This window comes from Ammodytes marinus, assembly GCF_949987685.1.
Source record: "Ammodytes marinus genome assembly, chromosome: 19".
Lineage (NCBI taxonomy): Eukaryota > Metazoa > Chordata > Actinopteri > Uranoscopiformes > Ammodytidae > Ammodytes > Ammodytes marinus.
The window spans coordinates 22,010,619-22,033,408 of record NC_137223.1 but is presented as its reverse complement, the minus strand read 5'-3'; the positions used below and the strand labels follow the sequence as shown (position 1 = coordinate 22,033,408).

At 41.0% G+C, this 22,790-nt stretch overlaps 1 protein-coding gene across 1 annotated transcript in view; it reads left to right on the top strand.

The window, feature by feature from the left end:
- The window catches only part of LOC307265996 (afadin-like), a 97,704-nt gene that overhangs the window by 25,993 nt on the left and 48,921 nt on the right, over window positions 1–22,790 (top strand). Inside the window, 12 exon segments of the mRNA XM_080047857.1 lie at window positions 5,748–5,943; window positions 6,479–6,591; window positions 7,271–7,428; window positions 8,053–8,213; window positions 10,344–10,501; window positions 12,418–12,502; window positions 13,200–13,349; window positions 16,528–16,622; window positions 17,103–17,353; window positions 21,234–21,303; window positions 21,860–21,930; window positions 22,259–22,326. Coding sequence (XP_079903983.1) covers window positions 5,748–5,943; window positions 6,479–6,591; window positions 7,271–7,428; window positions 8,053–8,213; window positions 10,344–10,501; window positions 12,418–12,502; window positions 13,200–13,349; window positions 16,528–16,622; window positions 17,103–17,353; window positions 21,234–21,303; window positions 21,860–21,930; window positions 22,259–22,326 — 1,576 coding nt within the window.

Genomic DNA, 22,790 nt, shown 5'->3' with positions numbered 1-22,790 from the left:
GAAAAAAAACATACAAAGTTTTGCCTAAGTATGAAGGTATTCATTTAAATTTCCGTTGGCCGGTACGTTGCTAGCTACGGAGGGGCCCCCTTTGTTTACATACCCTTTGTTTACAAACTAGTTTACAAAGCCTAGGCTGTGTGTGCATTATAAACAGCATTTATTTTTTCCGGCAAACATAGCCTACAGTGTACACAGTATGGACAGTTAGCGGATTGTGAAGAGATAATCACTGATTTTGACAAAGTGATTTTGACAACAAGCGTTCTCCAGAATCGCGGCTTGTGTTGTTTAGGCGGCTGTCTTAAGTATAATGCGGGAAACACTGACTTTCTCCCTCCCTTGTTTCCATCATGTTTTATCTAACTGATAACGGCTATCTACAATGTTGCCCTACTTAGTGTGTGTGTGGGGGGGATGAATACAGTTCTCACAACTTTAGTCACAGGTATCACATACCTTTTCCCACACTCTTTCTCTTTGTAAAATAATGATTAGGACACACAGACACACACACACAGGCACAGCACCACACATGTAAAATATACACACAGTCAGTAACCTTAAAGCCTTAAACTCTGATAGTGGTGAGTACACACACTAAGCGTTGACCCACCACTATATCAACACATTCCCACAGTGACAGAAGTAGTCCAACATCAAAGCCTTCCTTAAACCCTCAGTAGATTCCTCAGTGCTGGAGATACTTCGCCTGTGTGTTTGACAGACGGCGATGTAGCGGGTATTATCTGCGGCCGTTGTTGTGAGGTGACATATTGCTGCATTAGCATTTCTTGTCAGCCCATGTGCTGTTTTGCGAAATAAAAAAGCTGTTGGAGGATTATTAGATTGAAAGCTGTAGAAAGGATAAACTCAACAGTTTGTTCTTGTTTTGTACTAACAAGTTACTTTGCATTTTTTTGTTGTTGCAATTTTTGAGTTTTTTTGCATTTAGCTGACATGATTTAAGTAAGCTTTCAATATTCAAGCAACTAAAAATGGCTTCTGTCCTTAGTCCTTCTGTATTTTTCTTCGTTCCCCTTTCTGGTCCTTATATAGCGAATACTTATTTCAGGAAGATATTTCACTTTTTTCTGATGTAAAGTCCCTTAGCATTTAAGTCAAAGTGGCTTGGTATACCCTGGTTATTCAATGAATTTCTGTTTATATACAGCTTTAAAGATAATGTTCTTGTCTGTGTGGTTGTTGTAGTACATTTTTACTCTATACAATTACCCTTACCGCTTCAATAATACAAAATTGAACATAACTTACCTGACCAATGCAACTTTGTAAGTTGAAGTTATCATGGTGTCATAGACTGAGAATCTTGAAATACATTTGACTTCATTAGTGTAACAATTAACAATTGAATACTGACTTTATTTATCATTATTGAGAATGGGGAGTGTTATCAAGAGGCCACACAAATAAATATGGCTTTGCAGGTCTAATCTACATCTTCAAGTGATACAATTCAAGAGAATGTCTTACTTCTTTCCTACACACTTGGAATACTAAAACTAACATAAAATATAACAAAATATAATACAATAACAATACATGTATTGAAAAGAAGCTATGAAGAAACTCCAGTTTAAAAAAATAAGGAAAAAAAATAAGTGGAGTATGTCCAATTTCCAGCACCGAGTAACACTGGGTGAAGGTGTGTTGGTCTGAAAGTATGAATGACCTGTATTGGACAAGGTTTATCACTGGACTATGGTCTTGAAGCAGGGAGTTAAAGGGCTGGGCACTATGGAGATAGGGAATTGGGGGAGTAAACCAAACTTGAAAGTGTAGAGTTTGGGAGTAGACCAGGGTTTCCTAGCGTTAATGGGTGTGTTGGACTGTACCATGTCTAGAAGAAACGGGGGAAATTGGCTGTTGTACTAGACTAAAAATCCAGTTTACTTTTCAAGACAATTGCTTTGATGTATGGGGTTTTTAGAGACAAATCACGGTCTGGAAGAATGGAAGTGTATGGCCTAGAAATATAGACAAATTGGAGTGGACCATTTTCTGTAGGTATAGTAGGGTAGAAGTCGGACTGCACCATTTGTGTTCAGGTATGGGGGTTTCAGGAGTTGGTCATGCTCTGTAAATTAACATGAGTATACGGCTGGACCATTTGCTATATGAACATAGGGGTGTGTGGCTACTGGCTATAGACAATAAACCATAGGCAATTGTCTATAGGATTATACCATTGTAAGGAAGGTATGGGGGTGGACTTTTTAACTACATGTGGTTGCAATTGTCCATTGCTAGTGGCCGAAAAGGGGACAGTTGTTGTTAATTATCCACTCACTGCTGACTCTTTAGCCGGGCTTTGTCTCAGGCCAAGTGGACTAGTGTCTCCACAGTAACAGTCACCAACGGTTACGCAAGCTTCGACAACGGCAACCCTCACTGACCCACATTCCAGCAGTAAATCACAACACACACACACACACACACACACACACACACACACACACACACACACACACACACACACACACACACACACACACACACACACACACACACACACACACACACAACACACACACACTGACATGCTGACACACACACACACACACACACACACACTGACACACACACACACTCACTCACTCCCGGCTCCACCCTTCCCTATCGAAACTATGCTCAGTGTTTCCACTCTGCCTGACTGCGTATCTTTCAAACATGAAAGGGGGGGAGGTAGTGGGTGAGAGGAAAAAAATGTAATAAAAAAAAATGGCACCAGCAGTCTACCTTATTTTCCTTACTACCATCCACTTAAATGAATCCGTTGGTCCTTCCTATGTCTAACCCATCTTCTCTCAAATGTATGATTGTGCCACAACTAGACCTTTAACGGTGTTAAATATATCTGGTTCGATCTAGTTTGAAGCGTTGCCTTAAATCACCCTGCACACATACCTTTTAGCCTCAGCTGTAGGTCACACACACACACACACGTACACACGCGCACACACACGCGCACACACGCGCGCACACACACACACACACACATAGGCACACAAGCACACACAGGCACGTGCCCAAATCGATGGAGCCTTTTAACTAGTCGTCTACCCTTTTGATATGCAGGCACGGTCTCACCTCTAAAATTCAAATTCAAAAATTGCTCTATTGGCATCCTGACAGGAGAGATACCTTCGCTGTAGAAGAGCCACAGTCAGGGTTTTCCTGCTGCTGGTTTTGAAGGCGCAGCATCCTACTCTAACATCAGGAACAAGATCAGATATTTTATTGAATACAACCAATTACAGCTCCAGTGTTACTTTAATATTCCCTCAAGGGATGCACACAATAGAATGCATACAATCAATACAACGACTGCTGTGTTTGCTACTCTATAACGCTTCTAACATTCAGTTTTGTTGAGGTTGGTTTAGAGAAAGAAAGAAAGAAAGAAAGAAAGAAAGAAAGAAAGAAAGAAAGAAAGAAAGAAAGAAAGAAAAGTACACACATAGCACTTTTCCAAGCAACACTATTCACATTTATTTACTTCTTATATTACTTTTTGTTACATTAGTATTGTTCTGCTATATATTAAGGCATAACACATATTAGTTCACACTTGCATACTTCTTTTTTCTATATATATTTCTATCCTTATTGGAGCAACTATAATGAACCAACATTGAAGTATTTCTGATTATGATTCTGATGTTTTTTTTAGCTATAGTTTGTACAGTTACATATCCTTTTGCTGTTACTGTGCTTCCATATTACTTCACTGCAGTGTTACAGGTCGGCTTCTGTCCGGTTTAAGACTACGTTTTTTTTTGCTGAGAGCGAGATTATGTCCCCTGGTAATTTTGAGGAATAGCACACACTAGCCTCCTAATGTCTGTACAGCTCCCACATAGATCTAAGGCTCCCATAACTGTTTTTATGAGCACTTGAAAATGAAACACGAGGCCACTAGTTACGCTGCTAAACATTAACCAATGCATATATTCACACACAGGGCCGCAAGCTGCACTTTGCTGTTTCAGCATTCTGTTACATACGATTATAGCAGCAGGCCTGGGTGTGTGTATGTTTAAGACATTCTTGTTTCTATAGTAGTCTCAGTGCAGGGGGGGAAATGTCAATATAGGCAATACATTTGGTAGCTACACATTCACATGCAGCCCCGGGTGTTAATTTCAGCCTGCTGATTTCACACCAATCATTTACGGCTGTGTTTGACCCTGTTTATTTCCTGTTTGTGTGTGTGTGTGTGTGTGTGTGTGTGTGAGAGAGAGAGACTGTGAGTGTGTTAGACAGAGTGAGAGAGACAGACGGAGAGCGAGACAATTCCTAGGAAGGAACAGCATCATGATCTGCTATAAATTTGACAAGACCCTAATACAACAAATGGAGACGCTATATTTTACGGGCCAGGACATTTCACAGAAACAATGTCATTTGGTTCCGATTACAAGGGAAATGGGACTTTCCTTAAAACTAAAGTTGCCTTAAACTCAAGAATAAAAGCAATTCATTGGAAGTGTCTATCAATATATTCTCTCTATTTTCCCAATGTGATTATTTACCCTACAATTAATACCAGATACACAGCGATTTCCGTGACAGTTATTTAGACACTATCATGAAAGCTTGGCCCACCCGTTGTATAGAAGTTGTATAGCACTGCTGTCTTGCCTTCTAAACCATTGTGTTGTTGAAGTCAGCTGCAGTGCACATCAGTTGGTGTATGTGGTTTGACAGGCGGGTCAGTGGGATGACGCCACAACTTTCTCTGCCTGTCGTCACTCGTCACACAGGCTGAGGACACGCTGGAACTCAGCCAGTGATTCTTCTCTCTCCCCGCGTGACAGCCTAGAGACTGCTGAACTGTGTGTGTGTGTGTGTGTGTGTGTGTGTGTGTGTGTGTGCGTGTGTGTGTGTGTGTGTGTGTGTGTGTGTGTGTGTGTGTGTGTGTGTGTGTGTGCGTGTGTGTGCGTGTGTGTGTGTGTGTGTCACCTTTTAATCAGCTGCCTTTGGAAATAAACAAACCACGCTTTTAAAGTTTAATACAATCCATATTCACTTGTCTATTTTAAAGGTGTGTATGTATTGGCACGGGCCTCACGATTCGATTAGATTACGATTCACCTGACGATGATTCGATCGCAAAATGGTCCTTGATGTATCAACAGTGTGTTGGAGCTTAAATAACTGCATAGTACAGATGACACATTCATCAGGGAAGATGCTTGAAGTATAAAAAGCAGCAATGTTTGACTTCGAGCCGATACAAAAAGCATTGGGAAATGTATGTTGTTTGTGATATCATCACTGACAGAATCCTGGTACAACCCTGATGTTAGACAGCCTCATTTGAATGGTTTCCAAGGGTAAAAATGTATGAAACGTAACAGTAAAAACAACAATAGTCAAAGAGATCTAACGGGCTAATGCGACTTTGCGTCAAAAATATACGGAACCCAGAATGAATCTTTTAACGGTCAGCATAACGGCCTTGTCCTCGAGCTGCTGTTGGAGCAGTAGTTGGTTTGAGAGCTTTGGTTCGCCCCAGTGCAAGAAAGTAACGTTGCTGCTGGTCTTAACTTGTCCCATTCCGCATACACCATATAATCAATGTTAGTACGATAGTGAATTTTTGTGTTGGCACTAGTAAACTCTCCATTTTGCTCTCGTCTTATGCTTCAACTTACCGTATTATCAAAAAATGTCCACATCACTAAATGTACGTTATTTTTCTGTCTCTCTCTCTCTCTCAGGACTTGGAGTTCCATGGCGTGATGCGGTTCTACTTCCAGGACCGGATGGCGGGTAACTTTGCCACCAAGTGCATCAGAGTGTCCAGCACCGCGACGACGCAGGACGTGATCGAGACGCTGGCAGAGAAGTTCAGACCAGACATGAGGATGCTCTCCTCGCCAAAATACTCCCTGTACGAGGTCCATGTCAGTGGCGGTGAGTCCCATAGCCAGAGAGAGACAGAAACGATGGTTGACCTTCCCCATGAACTATTTAAACCTCCTATAAGAAGCTTTTAAATGTTTTATGAAACAGTCAAATTTTTACTCAGATGATCATAAATGACCTGCAAAACAAATGAGAAAATAATGCTATTTAATAAATAAAAAAAGGTTGTTGGGAACTTAGACAAAACGATTTACGGCAGGCAGACCAGAACATCATGTGTTTCCCAACTAAATCAAAGTTTACTATTGTTATATTACCATTATTAATTTTATACAATTAAGGTTAAGTAAATACATTACCTTGTCGTGATGCATTGGTGATCTCCCTTTTTAGTTGCTTCCTAAACAAATGCACTACTGCTTTTGTCCAAAGGTGCCGCTAGAATTTTAAAAAAATAATGTGAAATTCCTCGTAGCTACCTTAATTAAGGATCCAATGTGAATAACGATAATGATTTGGCATGCAGTAGATAGTTGACTGGCAGATGAACTTGTGTGTCTGTGTGTGTGTGTGTGTGTGTTAGAAGAGCGTCAGCTGGACCTGGACGAGAAGCCTCTGGTGGTTCAGCTCAACTGGAACAAAGACGACAGAGAAGGGCGCTTTGTCCTGAAGAACGAGAACGACATCCTGCCCAAGGTCAGCTGCTCCGTCTGTATCTGTCTGTCTGTCTGTGTGAGTGTGTCTGTCTGTGTGTGTGTCTGTGTCTGCGTCTGTCTGTCTCTGTGTGTGTGTGTGTGTGTGTGTGTGTGTCTGTGTCTGTCTGTCTGTCTGTGTGTGTGTTAGACTGTTTGACTATCAACCAGTCGGTTTACTCAGCTGACTCACCCATTCATTCATCCATCATGTGCTCAGGGAAACCAACTTGAGTTTCATACGGGATTATTTTGCAATACAGTTATTGTTACAGTTATATCATTTTGGACAAACATCCTCTTGATAAGCCGATGCGTCGTTCTTTTCCTTTTCTAAACGGTGTTTGTTATGTTCAAATTGGCTGTAGATTTTTTTTGTTGTTATACCTTTTTTTCTCTTTGTGTTATTTTATTTATTTCACCAAATTGTTTGAAATATATAGATTTTTATATATTTTGTCAATATTTTTCACAAGGACATCATAACTGAGGAAACAAGACTAAACAGCCTGTCATTATTATTAACTTGATAGGCTTTAACTTTGAAGGATTGTGAAACATTTGTCAGCTTTTGTTCATTTATTTCTTTATTTTGAAATCATACATCATATCAAAGCGTAGCCAGCTTTCTCCTACTAGTGTCTTTTAAGGGCCTCATTAACTTGTCTTCCGTTCTTGACTAGAAGACCCAGAGTAACGGCCCCGAGAAGGAGAAAGACGGAGTGATCCAGAACTTCAAGAGAACTTTGTCCAAGAAGGAGAAGAAGAAGGAAAAGAAGAGAGAGAAAGAGTCCGCACGGATCCCCGATGGAGACGAACAGGCGCTCAACATGGGGGACGGGTAAGAAACGCACACACGAACACACACACACACACACACACACACACACACACACACTCACATGCGCACAGTCATCCATCTTACTGTCCTTCCCTTACGTCCTCTCATCCCTTGGAGAGGTTCCTGTTTTTTATACGAAGAAAAGTACAGAAGAAGTAAGTTATTTGAGGCGAGGCATTGCAGATCAATTATATGGTAAAAAAAAATAGATATTAGTTATTGATTGATCATAAGACTTTGCCAGTTCATAACTTACATTTAAACAATAACTTTTTTATATTATAACTTTTTCATACATTTTTGTGTAATAATCTTCAGATTCGTGCTAAGAAAGAATTATTATGGTTGGTTGATGTAAGTTCTTTAGAAGTCCAGATTTTCTGCTTCAGAGAACGAAACAAATGTTGAGATAATGGCCGCTCAAAAGATGTTTGTACGGTGTTTGTTTATAGTAAGTAGCAAAATATAGGAACATCTCAAAATTGACCAGTGCTTGAAAAACAATGTTTTGACCTGCAGTGACTCACTTTAAACCTTGACTTTTTTGTTCCTCCATCTGTCATCTTTTTTTCTCTCTATTTATTCTGTCCCCTGTAATTCACCGCTCTCACTGTGTGTTTTTAGGGAAAACAATCGTCTGGCGGCCGAGGTTTACAAAGACATGCCTGAGACCAGCTTCACCAGGACCATCTCCAACCCCGAGGTGGTGATGAAGAGAAGGCGCCAGCAGAAACTGGAGAAGCGCATGCAGGAGTTTATGAGCAACGATGGACGGCCCGACTCAGGTATGAACACACACCATCCTATCCCACTGTATGTGTGTGTGTATCTGTCTGTGTGTGTGTGTGTGTGTTTGTGAACAAAGCACTGTTGTTTAACTAGTGACTCATCTTATTTACTTTACTCATGCATCAAACCCTTTTCTGCCAGCTTGAGCTCTGGTCACATAATCAGGCCATCGTCATCGTCACAATTGGGTAATAGTTTAGTATTGCTGCAGACCAAAAACCAAGGGCGTCTGAGATGTAATAATTTTGGGAAGACAGGATGGAGAAACAGAAACTAAGTAAGACTTTTCCTAAAGCATGACTTTCCAGATGCGGCACCTGGTCATGAGTTTTGGAAGTATTGAAGAGCTTTATGACCTCTTCATAAGAAGATCCATACCTTCTCTGAGGATATCGGAGAACTTGTTCTCTGTAACACTCCACCAGTCCAGACCTTTATGTTTCGGAGTGAAGTTTCAGTAAAAACTGCCTGCTAACACCTTGGCAAAAAAAAGTTAGGCAGTCTGAAAAAAATAGGACTTGGATTATGTTGTAAGTTGATGCAAAAATGTAACTCTTGGGCTCAATGGCCTGGCCTTGTTTAAGAATCACCTGGTGTCTGATCTTTTAAGTTATTTAAATCAATGTGTTTTTGTGCTCACTTGCAAAAATATACTTTTCCAAATGAGAACAACTGAAATCACTCAGCCAAAGACAGAGCTGGAACAGTGTCCTGTGGCTTAAGGAAAACCTGATGTGAACACCAGAGGAAATGTGCAGAGCAACTTGAAACTCACAGTTCACTGCTGCTCCCTAGCCAGTGTGACAGGGCTTGAGAAATCTGCAAGGAGGGCTGGAACAAACAGCTGGTAGAGGCGTGCTGCAGCTATAATCACAACTGTAGTCCTTATACAAAGTTAAAATAGAGCCTGAATAAAGAATCAAAAATGCTAAACAAGTCTAATTAAATGTCTTTTACATGTACATCACTGATTATTCCATGCTGTGTTTGCATCAGCTGGTTCCACAGAAGACCGTATGTTGTGTTAGAGAGTCACACTGCCATGTTTACACAAACAGAGGGACACTTTGAATGAATGAAAACAAACACGCTGGTTGGTTCAGCGTATGACTCATCAGGCATTACCTCATCACTGTACCAGCCGGACAGATGGACCAAAGAACCAACTCTAAAAAGAGCTTTAACCACTGTCCATACACACACACACACACACACACACACACACACACACACACACACACACACACACACACACACACACACACACACACACACACACACACACACACACACACACACACACACACACACACACACACAGTGGGACAGGATGGTGTGTGGTTGGACAATGACGTACTCGCAGCAGAAAGTGCTCTTTTAAACAAGCTCATTTGGTGTAATGCCTCTGAAAATGCTGTTTGGTTAGCTGAAGACTCCCGTGTGGGTTTTATGAAGGTGATAATTTCTAGATGACACATCACGGTCACACGGTTATGTGTCGCTCTGGATAGAAGAAAGTGTGGATCGTTATATATATATATATAGTTTATGAGCTCTACAGACGGTCCATTCTATCTCGTGCTTTTTTTATTTTTAGAGGAAAATTTAAGTTAAAACGTCAGATTTCTAGATCACGAAAAAAAACTATTATCTATATAGCTGTTGTAATACAGGTCGGTAAAGTGTTAGGATCTTTTACGTCCCATACTGTATGTTACGAACTGATATGCTTTTATTCAGATTACAGTGGATTGGTTAATGGAGTTAAATAGTGTGAAAGTCATTTTAATTTAGAGTTTTCACTTTTAAAAAAAATCATGATTTTGCATAATACATCTAGTTTATTTAGGTTTGGATGACGTTTTCCTTTAGTGCTCCAAATGTATAAAAAAAACAAAAAAAATAGAATTTTTAAAGTACAGAATATTTTTTGACATTTTTGGGTCAAATGGTTAATGTTTTAAGAGCATAGTTTTCAATAGTATATCTGTGTTTGAAAATGTTTTTGTATTGGCCCTCAAAATGTTTTTTTTTTTTTTTTTTGCCTTCTGTGAGGTAAATAATGATCTGCCCTTCTATTTGTTATCAGTTGCTTACAGAATGTGTTTGTTCTACTGATTCTTTAGGAGGCACGTTGCGGATATACGCTGACAGCCTGAAGCCCAACATCCCGTATAAAACCATCCTGCTCTCCACACGCGACACGGCCGACTTCGCTGTGGTGGAGGCGCTGGAGAAGTACGGGCTGGAGAAGGAGAACCCCAGAGAGTACTGCATCGCCAGGGTAACAACGCTTATATTACTACTCTTACTACTTTACCTTTTTTTTTGGGGCATTTTCAAGCTTTTTATTAGATAGTACAGAGTTGAAATGGAGAGACAGAGAGATGGGGGGGTGGGGGGGGGGGGGTAACCTGCAGTAAAGGTCCACGGGTTGGATTTGAACCCACGACCACTGCAACGGAGGCCCGGAGCCAATATGGTACGCGCTCTATCCACTACGCCACCGGAGTGCAACTTTACCTTTTTATTGGAAGACACCGTTTAATCCTACTATTGTCCTTGAAGGCCACCGTAGCTTCTGTATATTCTCAGAATAGGAGCAGAGTTACAATCTAGAACTATCACCACTACATGTCACCAAAATACACCTTCAGTATATTACACACTGTGTCTTTAAAACACATCCCATCCTCTCAGATAGTAAACATCTGATTTGGTTTCTTCCAGTCAAAGATAAGCCAAGTTATCGTCACATTGAGTATGCTCATGTTTGATCACAGTCCCCTATTTGTCATTATTTGATAAACACCAAATTTACTACAATATTATTTTTGAGTTTACTGCCAACCATTGCCTTCTGCTTAACACCTACACCCTCCTACTTTTCCACTGAACGCGTCTTGCTATCTCATCAATAAACACCTCCATCATCCTTCTTAGCGGTTTTACAGAGGACAGCCAAGGTCAAGGACACATACACTCACACATGCTCTCAACCGCACACACACACACACACACACACACACACACACACACACACACACACACACACACACACACACACACACACACACACACACACACACACACACACACACACACACATACACACATACATGTATACACACACACTCACACACAAATGCAGACACTCTTCACAGTACTGGCAGATTGAAACAGAATGCTACTTGGCAGTAAAACCTTTGGGAGGAATGCAATTGAATTGCTTTCAGAGTGAGTGCTATAGCAGCAGCAGATGCTCCATGTCTGCGTATACAGTATGTGTGTTTCTTTCGCTGTGTGTGTGTGTGACGTTTGTGTGACAGTGAACTTGGCTGCCCTCCCTACAGCCTCTCCCATATCTATTCCCTCGGACAGGCTCTTGCAATAGCCAATCATATGAAATAACTGCTACTACTAGAGCCAATACACAGGCATACACACACACACACGCACACACGCGCACACACGCACACACACACACACACACACACACACACACACACACACACTGTTGACAGTCTCTAGCAATTTGCTGATGAGACTAGAGCACAGGGAAAGTCCATTAGGTTAGTGAGCATGAGAAATAAGCGCTAGTACTCCAGTTAGTAGAATGTCAGCGTGTGTGTTTACGTTTGGGAGGGGAGGGGATTTTGACTGAGATTGGGCTGAACAGAATGAAGATAAATTAGACAACTCTGGTGCTATTATTCTTTAAAGAAATCAAATCAAATTGCAATATTTATGAAGCCTTGAGAACATCATAACTTCATTAGGAAAAGTAAACCTATGGGAGAACAGCGCCGTTCATAACAGCAAGGTTCACATACTGCTTAATGTTTCAACACAACAACTGAGTACACATTACACAGCACAGTTAAAATCTCATATATATTTTAGACAGTCTGATGTGGTAAACAAAGGAAATAAATCATGATCTATAATTAGAATCGTAAACTTACATTCATATTTTAGAAACATTCATTTATAATGCGTGAGAATCATGCAATAGTCCGGTTTAGGAAGATTTCTTATTTTGTGCTATTTTTGACAGTGATCGGAAGTCGCTTGGGATTTCAAACTGCAAATCACATTAGTAGCAAAATCTCTAAGTGGGCTTCATCGAAAACTTTGGCGCTGTCAATGGTGAGATTTCACTGACTGACTGACTGTTGTCTTTTATTGTTTTCTTTGCAGCAAGATGAAAAACCGGGCAAGGACGTCATTCTGGATGATGCAGAATGTCCACTGCAGATATTCAGGGACTGGCCCGCTGATAGAGGTAACACACCCAGAAACATGCTCGTAGACACAGTGCGCGCGCACACACACACACACACACACACACACACACACACACACACACACACACACACACACACACACACACACACACACACACACACACACACACACACACACACACACACACACACTACATTATATCATTTTGTTACATTACAGGCTACTCTCACACTTTGTTCATCTTTTCTTGGTCGCTACTGCCCCCTTCTGCTGCGTCGCAGTCATTACAACTGTGTAAATAGACCTAGTAGTAAATACTTTCAAATATCCATCATTGAATAGACAATGATTTTGGTGAAAAATACAACATTTCAGTTAGCGGGGGACATAGCTAACCATCTGTTAATTTTTGTGATAAAAGCGCCAAATTTGCTACATACATTGTTTGATATATTAAAAGTAAATCTGGATATTGGGCAAAATTAACAATTGTTATGATGTGTTGAGCTATGCTGTCCCACTAAGTAAGTAAGTACATTCCAATTTACATAGCACTTTTTAAAGTAGACAATTACAAAGTGCTTTACATGATACACAGGCATGTTTAAATCAATGTGCACTTTAGAAATGCAAAAACAATACAAAACAAATACAATATAACATAATGGAGGAATAGACAGACCATATAAGTACAAGTGAAATGTGCTTAACATGTGTGTTATTCTGTGTGTCAGGGTCGCTAGTATTCCAGTTGAAGAAGCGGCCGCCCGACTACGTTGGGAGGAAGGGACGGAAAGTGGAAGATAAGGGCGTGTTGAGGAAGGATGGCAGCAGCAGCTCTCTGCCGCCGGAGAAACTGCCGTACCTGGTGGAGTTGAGCCCAGGTAGGACCACAAGACAGACAGACAGACAGACAGATGCACGCACGCACGCACGCACGCACGGACACACACACACAAACACACACACACACACCCGCACGCACACACACAAACACACCCGCGAGAATTCCATATCTTCAAATCTCTAAAATTGATCCTAAATTGGGACGAGGCAGTTGGCTAAATCTGTGATGTCTAAGCCGTAGTATCCATCGGTTGTACTTGTAACAGTAGTAATAGTAGAAGCAGGAGCAGCTGTTCTGATAAAAAAAAACGCTATGCTAGCCAGTGGCCATGTAGCTGCAGTAAATAACATTTATTGCCACTCAAATGTGAGGCCGTCTTCCTCTCCCCTGCTAAGGTGAGTGAGACTAGTGTGGATTCAGTATGGAACCCCAGCTGTTTCTATGGTTTCTGTTGCTGCCAGAACAGGATTTCCTCAGTATATTAAAGCCACAGCGGGAGGTTGAAGAACCGCGGAAATATATATTGGAGAGACAGCTCTGAGAACAGATTTATATTTACCTGTGGATGATACTGTGTGTAACCTCTGCCTGATCTAAATTCAACACACTGAAGCAATGCAAAGCGTCATTTTGATTCATTTGCGCTTCCAGAACAAATGTCGTAGCAGTTATATTATAAACCACACATGAAGCACTTGTTCAATGTATCATTTACCTCCTTAACCTTTCTAGAGTGATGTGTTTTTATGGCAGCATGTTTACCGTTGCACTACTTGTGTGTTAGCTACACTTATTTCACTTGAATCAGTTATCAGCTAACATACATGTATTCATATCCATGATATACAGTAATGAGAATGATGCCGATTTTAAATATCAGGTAATGTCTGAATTAGAAGTAGTTAGTCAGGTTATTGGGACTTGGGAGTACAAGAACAAAAGGTAAGTGGCTGCAACTAAACCCCTGGAATGCAGTAAAGATCCCCAGTATGGAAACATTATTGTTGATAATAATTAAAAAAAACTGCATAACCTATTGAAGCCTTTTGGGAAGCAGCCCCTTTCCTGAGTCTTGCTGAATGTGACATTCTCCAGCCCCTAACAGCTTGTTTTACTGCTACTGATCCCTCTCTCTCTCCTCTGCCTCCTCTCTCTCTCTCTGTCTGTCTGTCTGTCATATGCCTCCTGCCATTAACCTATCGGTGCCTGATGGTAACCATAACACCTCCCAGCACCGCGCACTGGTTTGAACTGTTAGGGCTCGAGTGTTATCGGGAAACCAGTGGGTCTGGTCCTGGAAATATAAATAAATATACTAACAAGTCTACTTCATCATCCAGGGAATTAGTTTGGTTTCTCTCTAACTAATAGGTGCTGGGTCTGTGTGTGTGAGTGTGTATTAATAAGATCAGTGCAGTGGCAAAGATAAGTGTGTGTATAAGGCAAAAGCTGTCATTATATGCTCGCCCTCATGTCTGTCAAAAGCAATGAGGTTTGTATTAGCCAGATTGTGTTTTTCTTTAAAGCAATAGTTATTTGTAATAATTGTACCATATTATTTATATTAATATTAATCTTAATATATCTTTCAAATAATTGCATAATATATACATCTATAAATTTAGACAGTGAAAGGCCCTCTAAAATATTCCATATGAGTGAGTGGGTGTGGGTGTGTGTGTGTGTGTGCGCATCCATGCAATTAATGGGTTAACATGGTAATGCTGCATTTTTCCTCCTTGCTGCATTTTCACCCTCTGCTATGTGTCTGTTTTCTTCCCCACCTTCTTATGGCATGGTGTGTGTGTGTGTGTGTGTGCGTGCGTGCGTGCGTGTGTGTGTGGCCTTGTGCATGTGTCCTTCTACCTGCGCACCTGCCTGCCTGTTTGCCTAGGGCGAGGGAATCACTATGCCTACTACGCCTATCGGCACCACGAAGGTAAAATAAATCCACCACACCAACGTCTGTGTCTGTTGCAATGGCTGATGGGATTGTTTTGGAAGGTGCAGTGACCCCTTACTCCCCACTTAGCTGATAGTGATAGTGATCGAACACACACACACCCCCACCCACTCCTCTATGTTGTGTGTGTCTGTGTTGTTCCTGTAGTCCTTAGTAGGATTACTGCATAGGCTCCTCAATAAACAAATGTAGCGTTTAGGAATTTAGATTAAAGATTTTTTATTATTTTATTTGGTAGTTAAAAGCAAAAGTTGAATTAACTTTCTTGCTAAGAGCTTGGTGAGAATTTTTTAGACCACTCTTGTCTGTCAAGGACTCTTTGAAATAAAGGAAAAATTAGAACTTTATGTATGGTAAATGCTATAGCCTGTAGCTTAGTTTAGCATAAGCACTGGACACGGTGGGGAAGCATTTAGCCCAGATAACAAAATCCACCTATACTCAGCAATATGAGCCAACCTGCTGCTAGTTTTAGCTTCATATTATTGTACAGACATCAAAGTGGTATCGGTCTTCTTCTATCGAAACTTTCAGCAAATAAACAAATATGGGAATTTCCCATAAATATCCCTTTGAATTCGATTTTGCATATTGCACTGAAGAAAAATTTGCAAAAACCTTCTAAAAAGCCTTCTATTGTCCCAAAGTAATACTAAACTTGACATGAATTTGTTTTGCCAGTTATAGTTAAATTGTTCATTCAGTACACGGAACACCAAAGTTCATATCTATTTTAATTCAATGCACCATTTATAGAAGTGAGTTCTGGGAAATCCAAGTTTGCCAGTTTCTTCCTCAAACCTCACAACATTACTGTGGAAGGCCGAGCTGTCTTCTTAGCCTTGTGATATTAGCTTTCTCTCCATTTTTTTTTCTGTATTATTTTTAGAAGTTGGTTCTGAGGTTTTTCTGATTCCCATTCATTTGTCCCAGAATATTTTCCCCCCTCAAATAGCGACCAGTGTGCAACCCCATTTTTCTTTGGTGAACTAATACGCTCCTTTGCTTTTACTAAACTCCTGATTGCTTATAATCAATAATCTCTCTTTGATCAGCCATCCACATTGTTTGCCACATTAGCAGTGTATAGCCAAGTAATAGAGTATTTTTACAGAATCCTTCTTATTGAATGTATGGATCGATTCTATGCTGTCAATGAGTGTGTGACGTTGAACATGTATTCGTGTACAAGTAGTTCTTGTCTTGAAATTATATTTATCGTGAGCACCGTCCTGTGTGTGTGTGTGTGTAGACGGTTCTGACTCGCGGGACAAACCAAAGCTGTACCGGCTTCAGCACAGCATCACTGAGGTCGGCTCGGACTGCACAGACGACGGCGCTATACAGGTGAATACATCACAAAAAACAATAGTTTAAAGTCAAACTGAAATATGAATTCTCCTTGTTTTTTTTATCTTTGAAAATATAAACTATATTAACTTCCTTTCTTGAAAGAAGGTAGAGTTTTTTTGGACATATTCCTGAAAACAGTTTCTGATACATATGGAAAAGAAAGCTCTGATATTCAGCTTCTCTTAGGGTCACGCTAGTTTATCTTGATTCTACAGTATGCTATTGACAATCATCTGTGAAATGCAATGCTACCAATAGTTGAGTTGCTTGAAAAAGCTTTTGTGAAACATCTATTTTTACTGTCTGCTTACACATACACGTTGCATCAATCAAACTACAGTTTAGACATTTTCAGTAAGTTCTGAAAATTGGCTTCTCAAATTAGTTCTGGATTGAGCTTTAAATATAGTTATTTTCCCTATCGGTGTGTATAGTGTGTTTGTGGCTGATGTACCTCTCTGTGTTTGTGTCTAGCTGCTCGGTCCGGGGATCCTGCCTCACCACTGTAACCTGATGCACACTGAAGGCATGGTAACCGTCACGCCGCACGGCCCCGACGCTGACACCTTCGTGGATGGGCAGCGCGTCACGGAGACCACGGTTCTGCGTTCCGGTTCCACCCTCCAGTTCGGTTCCGCTCACGTCTTTAAATTCGTGGATCCGATGTTCGACCAGGGAGGGAAGAGAGAGCCCGCCGCCATGATGAGGGGCCGACTCAAGTCTGGGTGAGGGGACAAGGAGAAGGTCTTCTTTTCTGAAAGGCTTTTTTTTATATTCTGCGCGTCCATGCTACCGTGGATTAAAGTTCTGGAATGCGTGACGTAAAAATGGTCATCCTTCCATGAGACTCAAAATTGGTAACCTCTGTTGTTGTGGAAAGTGCCACAGATGCGCAATGCTCTAGTATTTCAATCTGTTGCTCCACACTCCTGTCCAGTTAGTGGTGTTAGAAGAATATGAAGAAGAAAATCATACAACAAAGCAATATTGTAAGCTAATACAGACAGATATCAATTTTCTGCAGTCACTTATTGCACTTTCGTCTCGTTCATTCTGGTGATGGGTTTCTCACTTGTGTGTTGCTACAGCGTGGTATTAAAGGTGTGGTAAGCGATTCTGGAGAATATAAACAAAGTAGGCCCCAAAGTTGTTTACATTTCCTTTGTTTACATACCAGTTTACAGAGCCTAGGCTGTGTATTAGCACTAGCTTTTTTTCAGCACACTAACAGACAGGAAGCAGATTGTGAGGAGTTATTCACTGATTTGACAAAGTGATTTTGTCAACACACCTTCTTCTGAATCGCTTACCCCGCCTTTAACTTCCATCGGCCGTGTGGCCACAGGCTAAGTGCGCATGTGTGGACCACAAAACTCTAGCAGACCGGCGCAAGCCTTGTTTTGGAGTATGAATGAAACTACACGTGCACAGACCGCTAACTTATAAGCCTGTGGACGTCACACGGCAAGTATGTTGGGCCCTTTTTAAAAGAAATGCCATACGTATATTAGGTCTGTATAAAATCGGGCCGTGACTTGACACAAATGAAAGCCATTATGACCAGTTTTGTGATTCTTCTTTTTCAACCTCACTCCACTCGATTTTCTCAAGCTTGTGAAAGAAAGAAAGAAAGAAAGAAAGAAAGAAAGAAAGAAAGAAAGAAAGAAAGAAAGAAAGAAAGAAAGCGGGCGTTCTTGTAACTAGGGAGGAGAAGATGAGGTTTGGAGTTGGCAGGCAGAGCGAGAGATGAAGGGAAGGAAAAAGGGGGAGGAGAGAAGTCTGGTTTGGGACGGATTGTGTGGGGGGGGGGAAGGAAGAGAACGAACGAGGAAATGAGAGGAGAGTAAACGTAGAGGTCTAGGGTTATGGCAGTCAGTCTTGCCCTCTAATCTGATCAACATGGTGCTGGGTGTGGCCTCCTGCTGCTAGCTGTCTCTTCACACACTCACACAGGAGACACACAGAGAGAGAGAGAGAGGCAGAACGGCTGATAACGGGAGAATGGGGAGTGTGTGAGCCGGTTATAGGGGTGAGTGAAGGACCAGAAAGAGTTGAATTGCATGGCCCTGTAATGTTATTCAATGGATGACTAGCTCTGAGAGAAAGGGAGTCAGGACAGAGGTGTGTAACTGACAAACACAGTGATTCATTGCTCTGTTTGTTTCTGCATGGATTAGTTATTTCAAATGATAACGGGGGCAACATTCTGGTTTCTCTTGTGTAGCTTGTTTTGTGATTTAAGGTTCAAGTGTTTTCCAAAGTTGACCAAAGTACTTCTTGACTAAAGTTTCTCTTAATACGCGTAGCACAAGAAAAGTATTCCGGCGAGAACATTGACAAACTCTTAATTGTATGTCATTTTATCCATGGCAGTTTCTCAGTCAACCTAAATAATCATTTGGATGTGTGTGTATTCAGTAGCATATTTGTGAGTCTTGTACACGGATACAAATTAACATCAGTGTATTATCTAAATCAGGGACTTTAAGTCTTTTCTCTTTTACTCATTTTTCAAAACATACGTTGACTAAATAATGGCAAAAAAGTTCCTGGTACGTTTTAAGATGTGGTCCATAACATTACTTTCTCAACACGTTCTTCAGAGGGTTTTGACAGTCCTTGTTCCAAGTTTGCATTCCAAAGACGCCATTGGGTGATATTGATTAGCACCATCAACCACACACAAGGAAGTAATCAGTGATTGGATTGAGCTGGAACCCAAACCTGAACAGGTCCTTGTCTTCTGAACATACTCTTTTATGTATTTTACTTTAGTTAGTAAAGGTACTCAATGGTATGTTATATTCAGTCTATCAACTCAACGGAAGGTGCGGATTGGCTCATTCGTGGCTTACTACTTCAATTTGAATTATTTCCATCTGTTTTGATGCATTTAATCAGTTGTAATGCAATGTTTATTCTATTCTACCCTCTACACTGTTATTATACAACAGAGAGAGGGATACGATAAAGTCAGTGTGTGTGGATGATTTCTCGCCTCTGAGCTTTAACAATTTAAATAGTCAACACAACTTTTAAGCTCCTTTTGATCAATATATATATATTACCTTTAAAAAATGACTTGGTTAGGTTGAAGGAATCTTAATTTAAGTCTGTGTAATGTCTATGGGAGTTACATTAACACCAGCTGTCATTTAGTGCGGCTCATTGTCACTTTAGTCTGCAACCCAATGCCTGACGCTGTGGATGTGGATCGCTGTGGTTTTTTCTTCCGGGCTGCTTTCCAATGTTCTGCTGTACAAACTTACAAGGATACCTAGTTCATCTGAGCTGCGAACGCATCGTAATGTTTAAAACGATTAGGGCCACAGTTTTTTTCTGGCATGACATCGGAGCCATTTGGCACCAGGTTCTGGCAGTTTGAACTGATGATGTTGTAGCTTTTGAACGTTCAGAACTTTAATCTCCGGCCCCTCGACATGTATTTAGTATCAGTCCGTGAGAGAGGAGCTCCAAAGATGGGATGACTTGTAGGAACTCTGTTAGGAAACGGTGACATGTTTGTTTTGAATTTTTTTTGCTAGCTTGCCCTCCATATTGGATATTATAAATGGATAGCCATCCAAGTATTAAAAAAATGTACTTAATGAATTACAGAATGCCGGTTTTAATAATAAATAAATAAATAAATAAACCTTTTTTAAGTATGTAACGTGGAACTGCAAAACAATTATCAAATGCAAATGACCTCTATGTAAAAACGGATCGGGGGAAATATTAAAATTTTTCATGGTCTAATATCCTCAAATTGCACACACCCCTACTGGTTGTTAATGTGTACCGGTAAGTCGCGAAGAACAAGTGCTTTGTGCGCTTCGGTTGCTGTTTTACTGTATATTTGACAGTGATGCCCTCCTGTCATCTGGGCTGTGAAAAGCAGGAGTCTTTCTTTTTGAAACCTGACTGCTGTCAAACTCAATTAATGTCACTCAAATACACACACACACACACACACACACACACACACACACACACACACACACACACATCGTATGCACACACACACACACACACACACACACACACACACACACACACACACACACACACACACACACATCGTATGCACACTCACTCACTGTCTCACACGCACGCACACACACACACACACACACACACACACACACACACACGCATGCACACGCATACACACACACGCACGCACACGCACACTGCACCAGCTTTGCGGTTCTCTGTCATGACTCCTGGCAATGTATGTCTAATTAGACTGTTATGTAAGAGTGTGTGTGTGTGCATGTGTATTAGTGAGTCCTTCATTTTCTGAATCTCCAAGTTCTGTGTGTGTGTGTGTGTGTGTGTGTGTGTGTGTGTGTGTGTGTGTGTGTGTGTGTGTGTGTGTGTGTGTGTGTGTGTGTGTGTGTGTGTGTGTGTGTGTGTGTGTGTGTGTGTGTGTGTGTGTGTGTGTGTGTGTGTGTGTGTGTGTGTGTGTGTGTGTGTGTGTGTGTGTGTGTGTGTGTGTGTCTGGATTAAGTCTGAGCTCTCGTCGTTGTCAGTAATGAAAAGTCAGCTGTGGGGTGCGCAGTTGCTCATCTAACTTGTCCCATGTCTGTGTGTCCGCTGCAGCAGTGTTCCCGAAACCACCTTTGACCTACACGGAGACGTCCACAGTGGAGCCGCGCTGCCCACCAGCAAGGTAACACACACACACACACACATGCACACACACACACACACACACACACACACACACACACACACACACACACACACACACACACACACACACACACACACACACACACACACACACACACACACAGTCAATTATGATTAAATTAAACGGATAACAGCAGAATATTATCATGGAGCAATTCATTTGTTCTCAGAGTTCCAGCTCTAGAAACTAAATCGTTTGACCAATACAGTACATTTTCAGCATGTAACAAGCCTTTTCTTATACATTTTATTGTTTATCTTTTAGAATAAATTGACAAGTATTTGATGTTGTATTCCTTTGCTTATTAGTGGATCTCAAAGTCCTGACAGTAATTGTTAACACGCGATAGCACGTCACTGCTCCCAAACAGAGCCACATGAGACGACCACTTTAGTAATGAATTGTGTTAACCGTCTACAGTGTATGGCAGTCGACGAAAATGGGACTTAGGATTTTTTTTATTAAATTAAGCTACAGAGAAAGTATGTTTTTTTATCAGGATGTTTTGACACTGTGTGCTCTGTGTTTTCAGAGCTCTGGAAAGCTGGAGATGGAGAGAGGCATGGTCAAACCCATGATCAGAGGGGAGCAGCAGGACAGCAGGTCAGACACACACACACACACACACACACACACACACACACACACACACACACACACACACACACACACACACACACACACACACACACACACACACACACACACACACACACACACACACTTTGATCCTCCATCTTTATTTCATCCCCATTTCACTAGCGACTCGTCCTTCTACCCACCCTTCTTTCTGTATTAGGCATTATCTTCTCTCCTCATGGTTTTAAAGGAATTCGACAATTGTTTTGACAAAGCCTAAAGGAACTTTCAAATATTTCTGAAACAGTTTAATGTGCTCAATAAATAAACTTGCCTTGCGTTGTCTCATCAGGTCTCAGGACATTTCAGCGGACAGACCAGAGCTGACGCTGCCAGCCGGCATTGAGTTCAGAGACAACTGTAAGTGTCACAGCGTTTGTATCCATGTGTTAGTGGAACAGTCAATAGGTGGAAACTATTGAACCCTTTTAGTTGTTTTTAAATTGGACTCAACTAGGGCCGGGTGATTTATTGAATTTCAATTTCTATTACGATAACGGCTTCCATTGATTGGGAAAACAAGATGATCGAGATAAAATGATCATTGTGCCTCATGCTGTGGCGAACCCTTTAGCAAAACCAGTCTTTTCGGCTCCGCCCCCTAAGCCTAAACAGTTTACAGCTTTTGTTATGTTATTATTTACCAAAGTTTTTTCATACTTTGACATGTCAAAATGTCTGGTGTGAATGGGGTGGATTGGGAATCGCGGACTGCACCTTTAAATATGTAGAAGAGCTTATAATGTTGCCTGAGAGATCAGAAGAAGTTAAATACAGAAACGTCTCCTTGTTTAATGTAACGATACAGCAATTATGAATATATA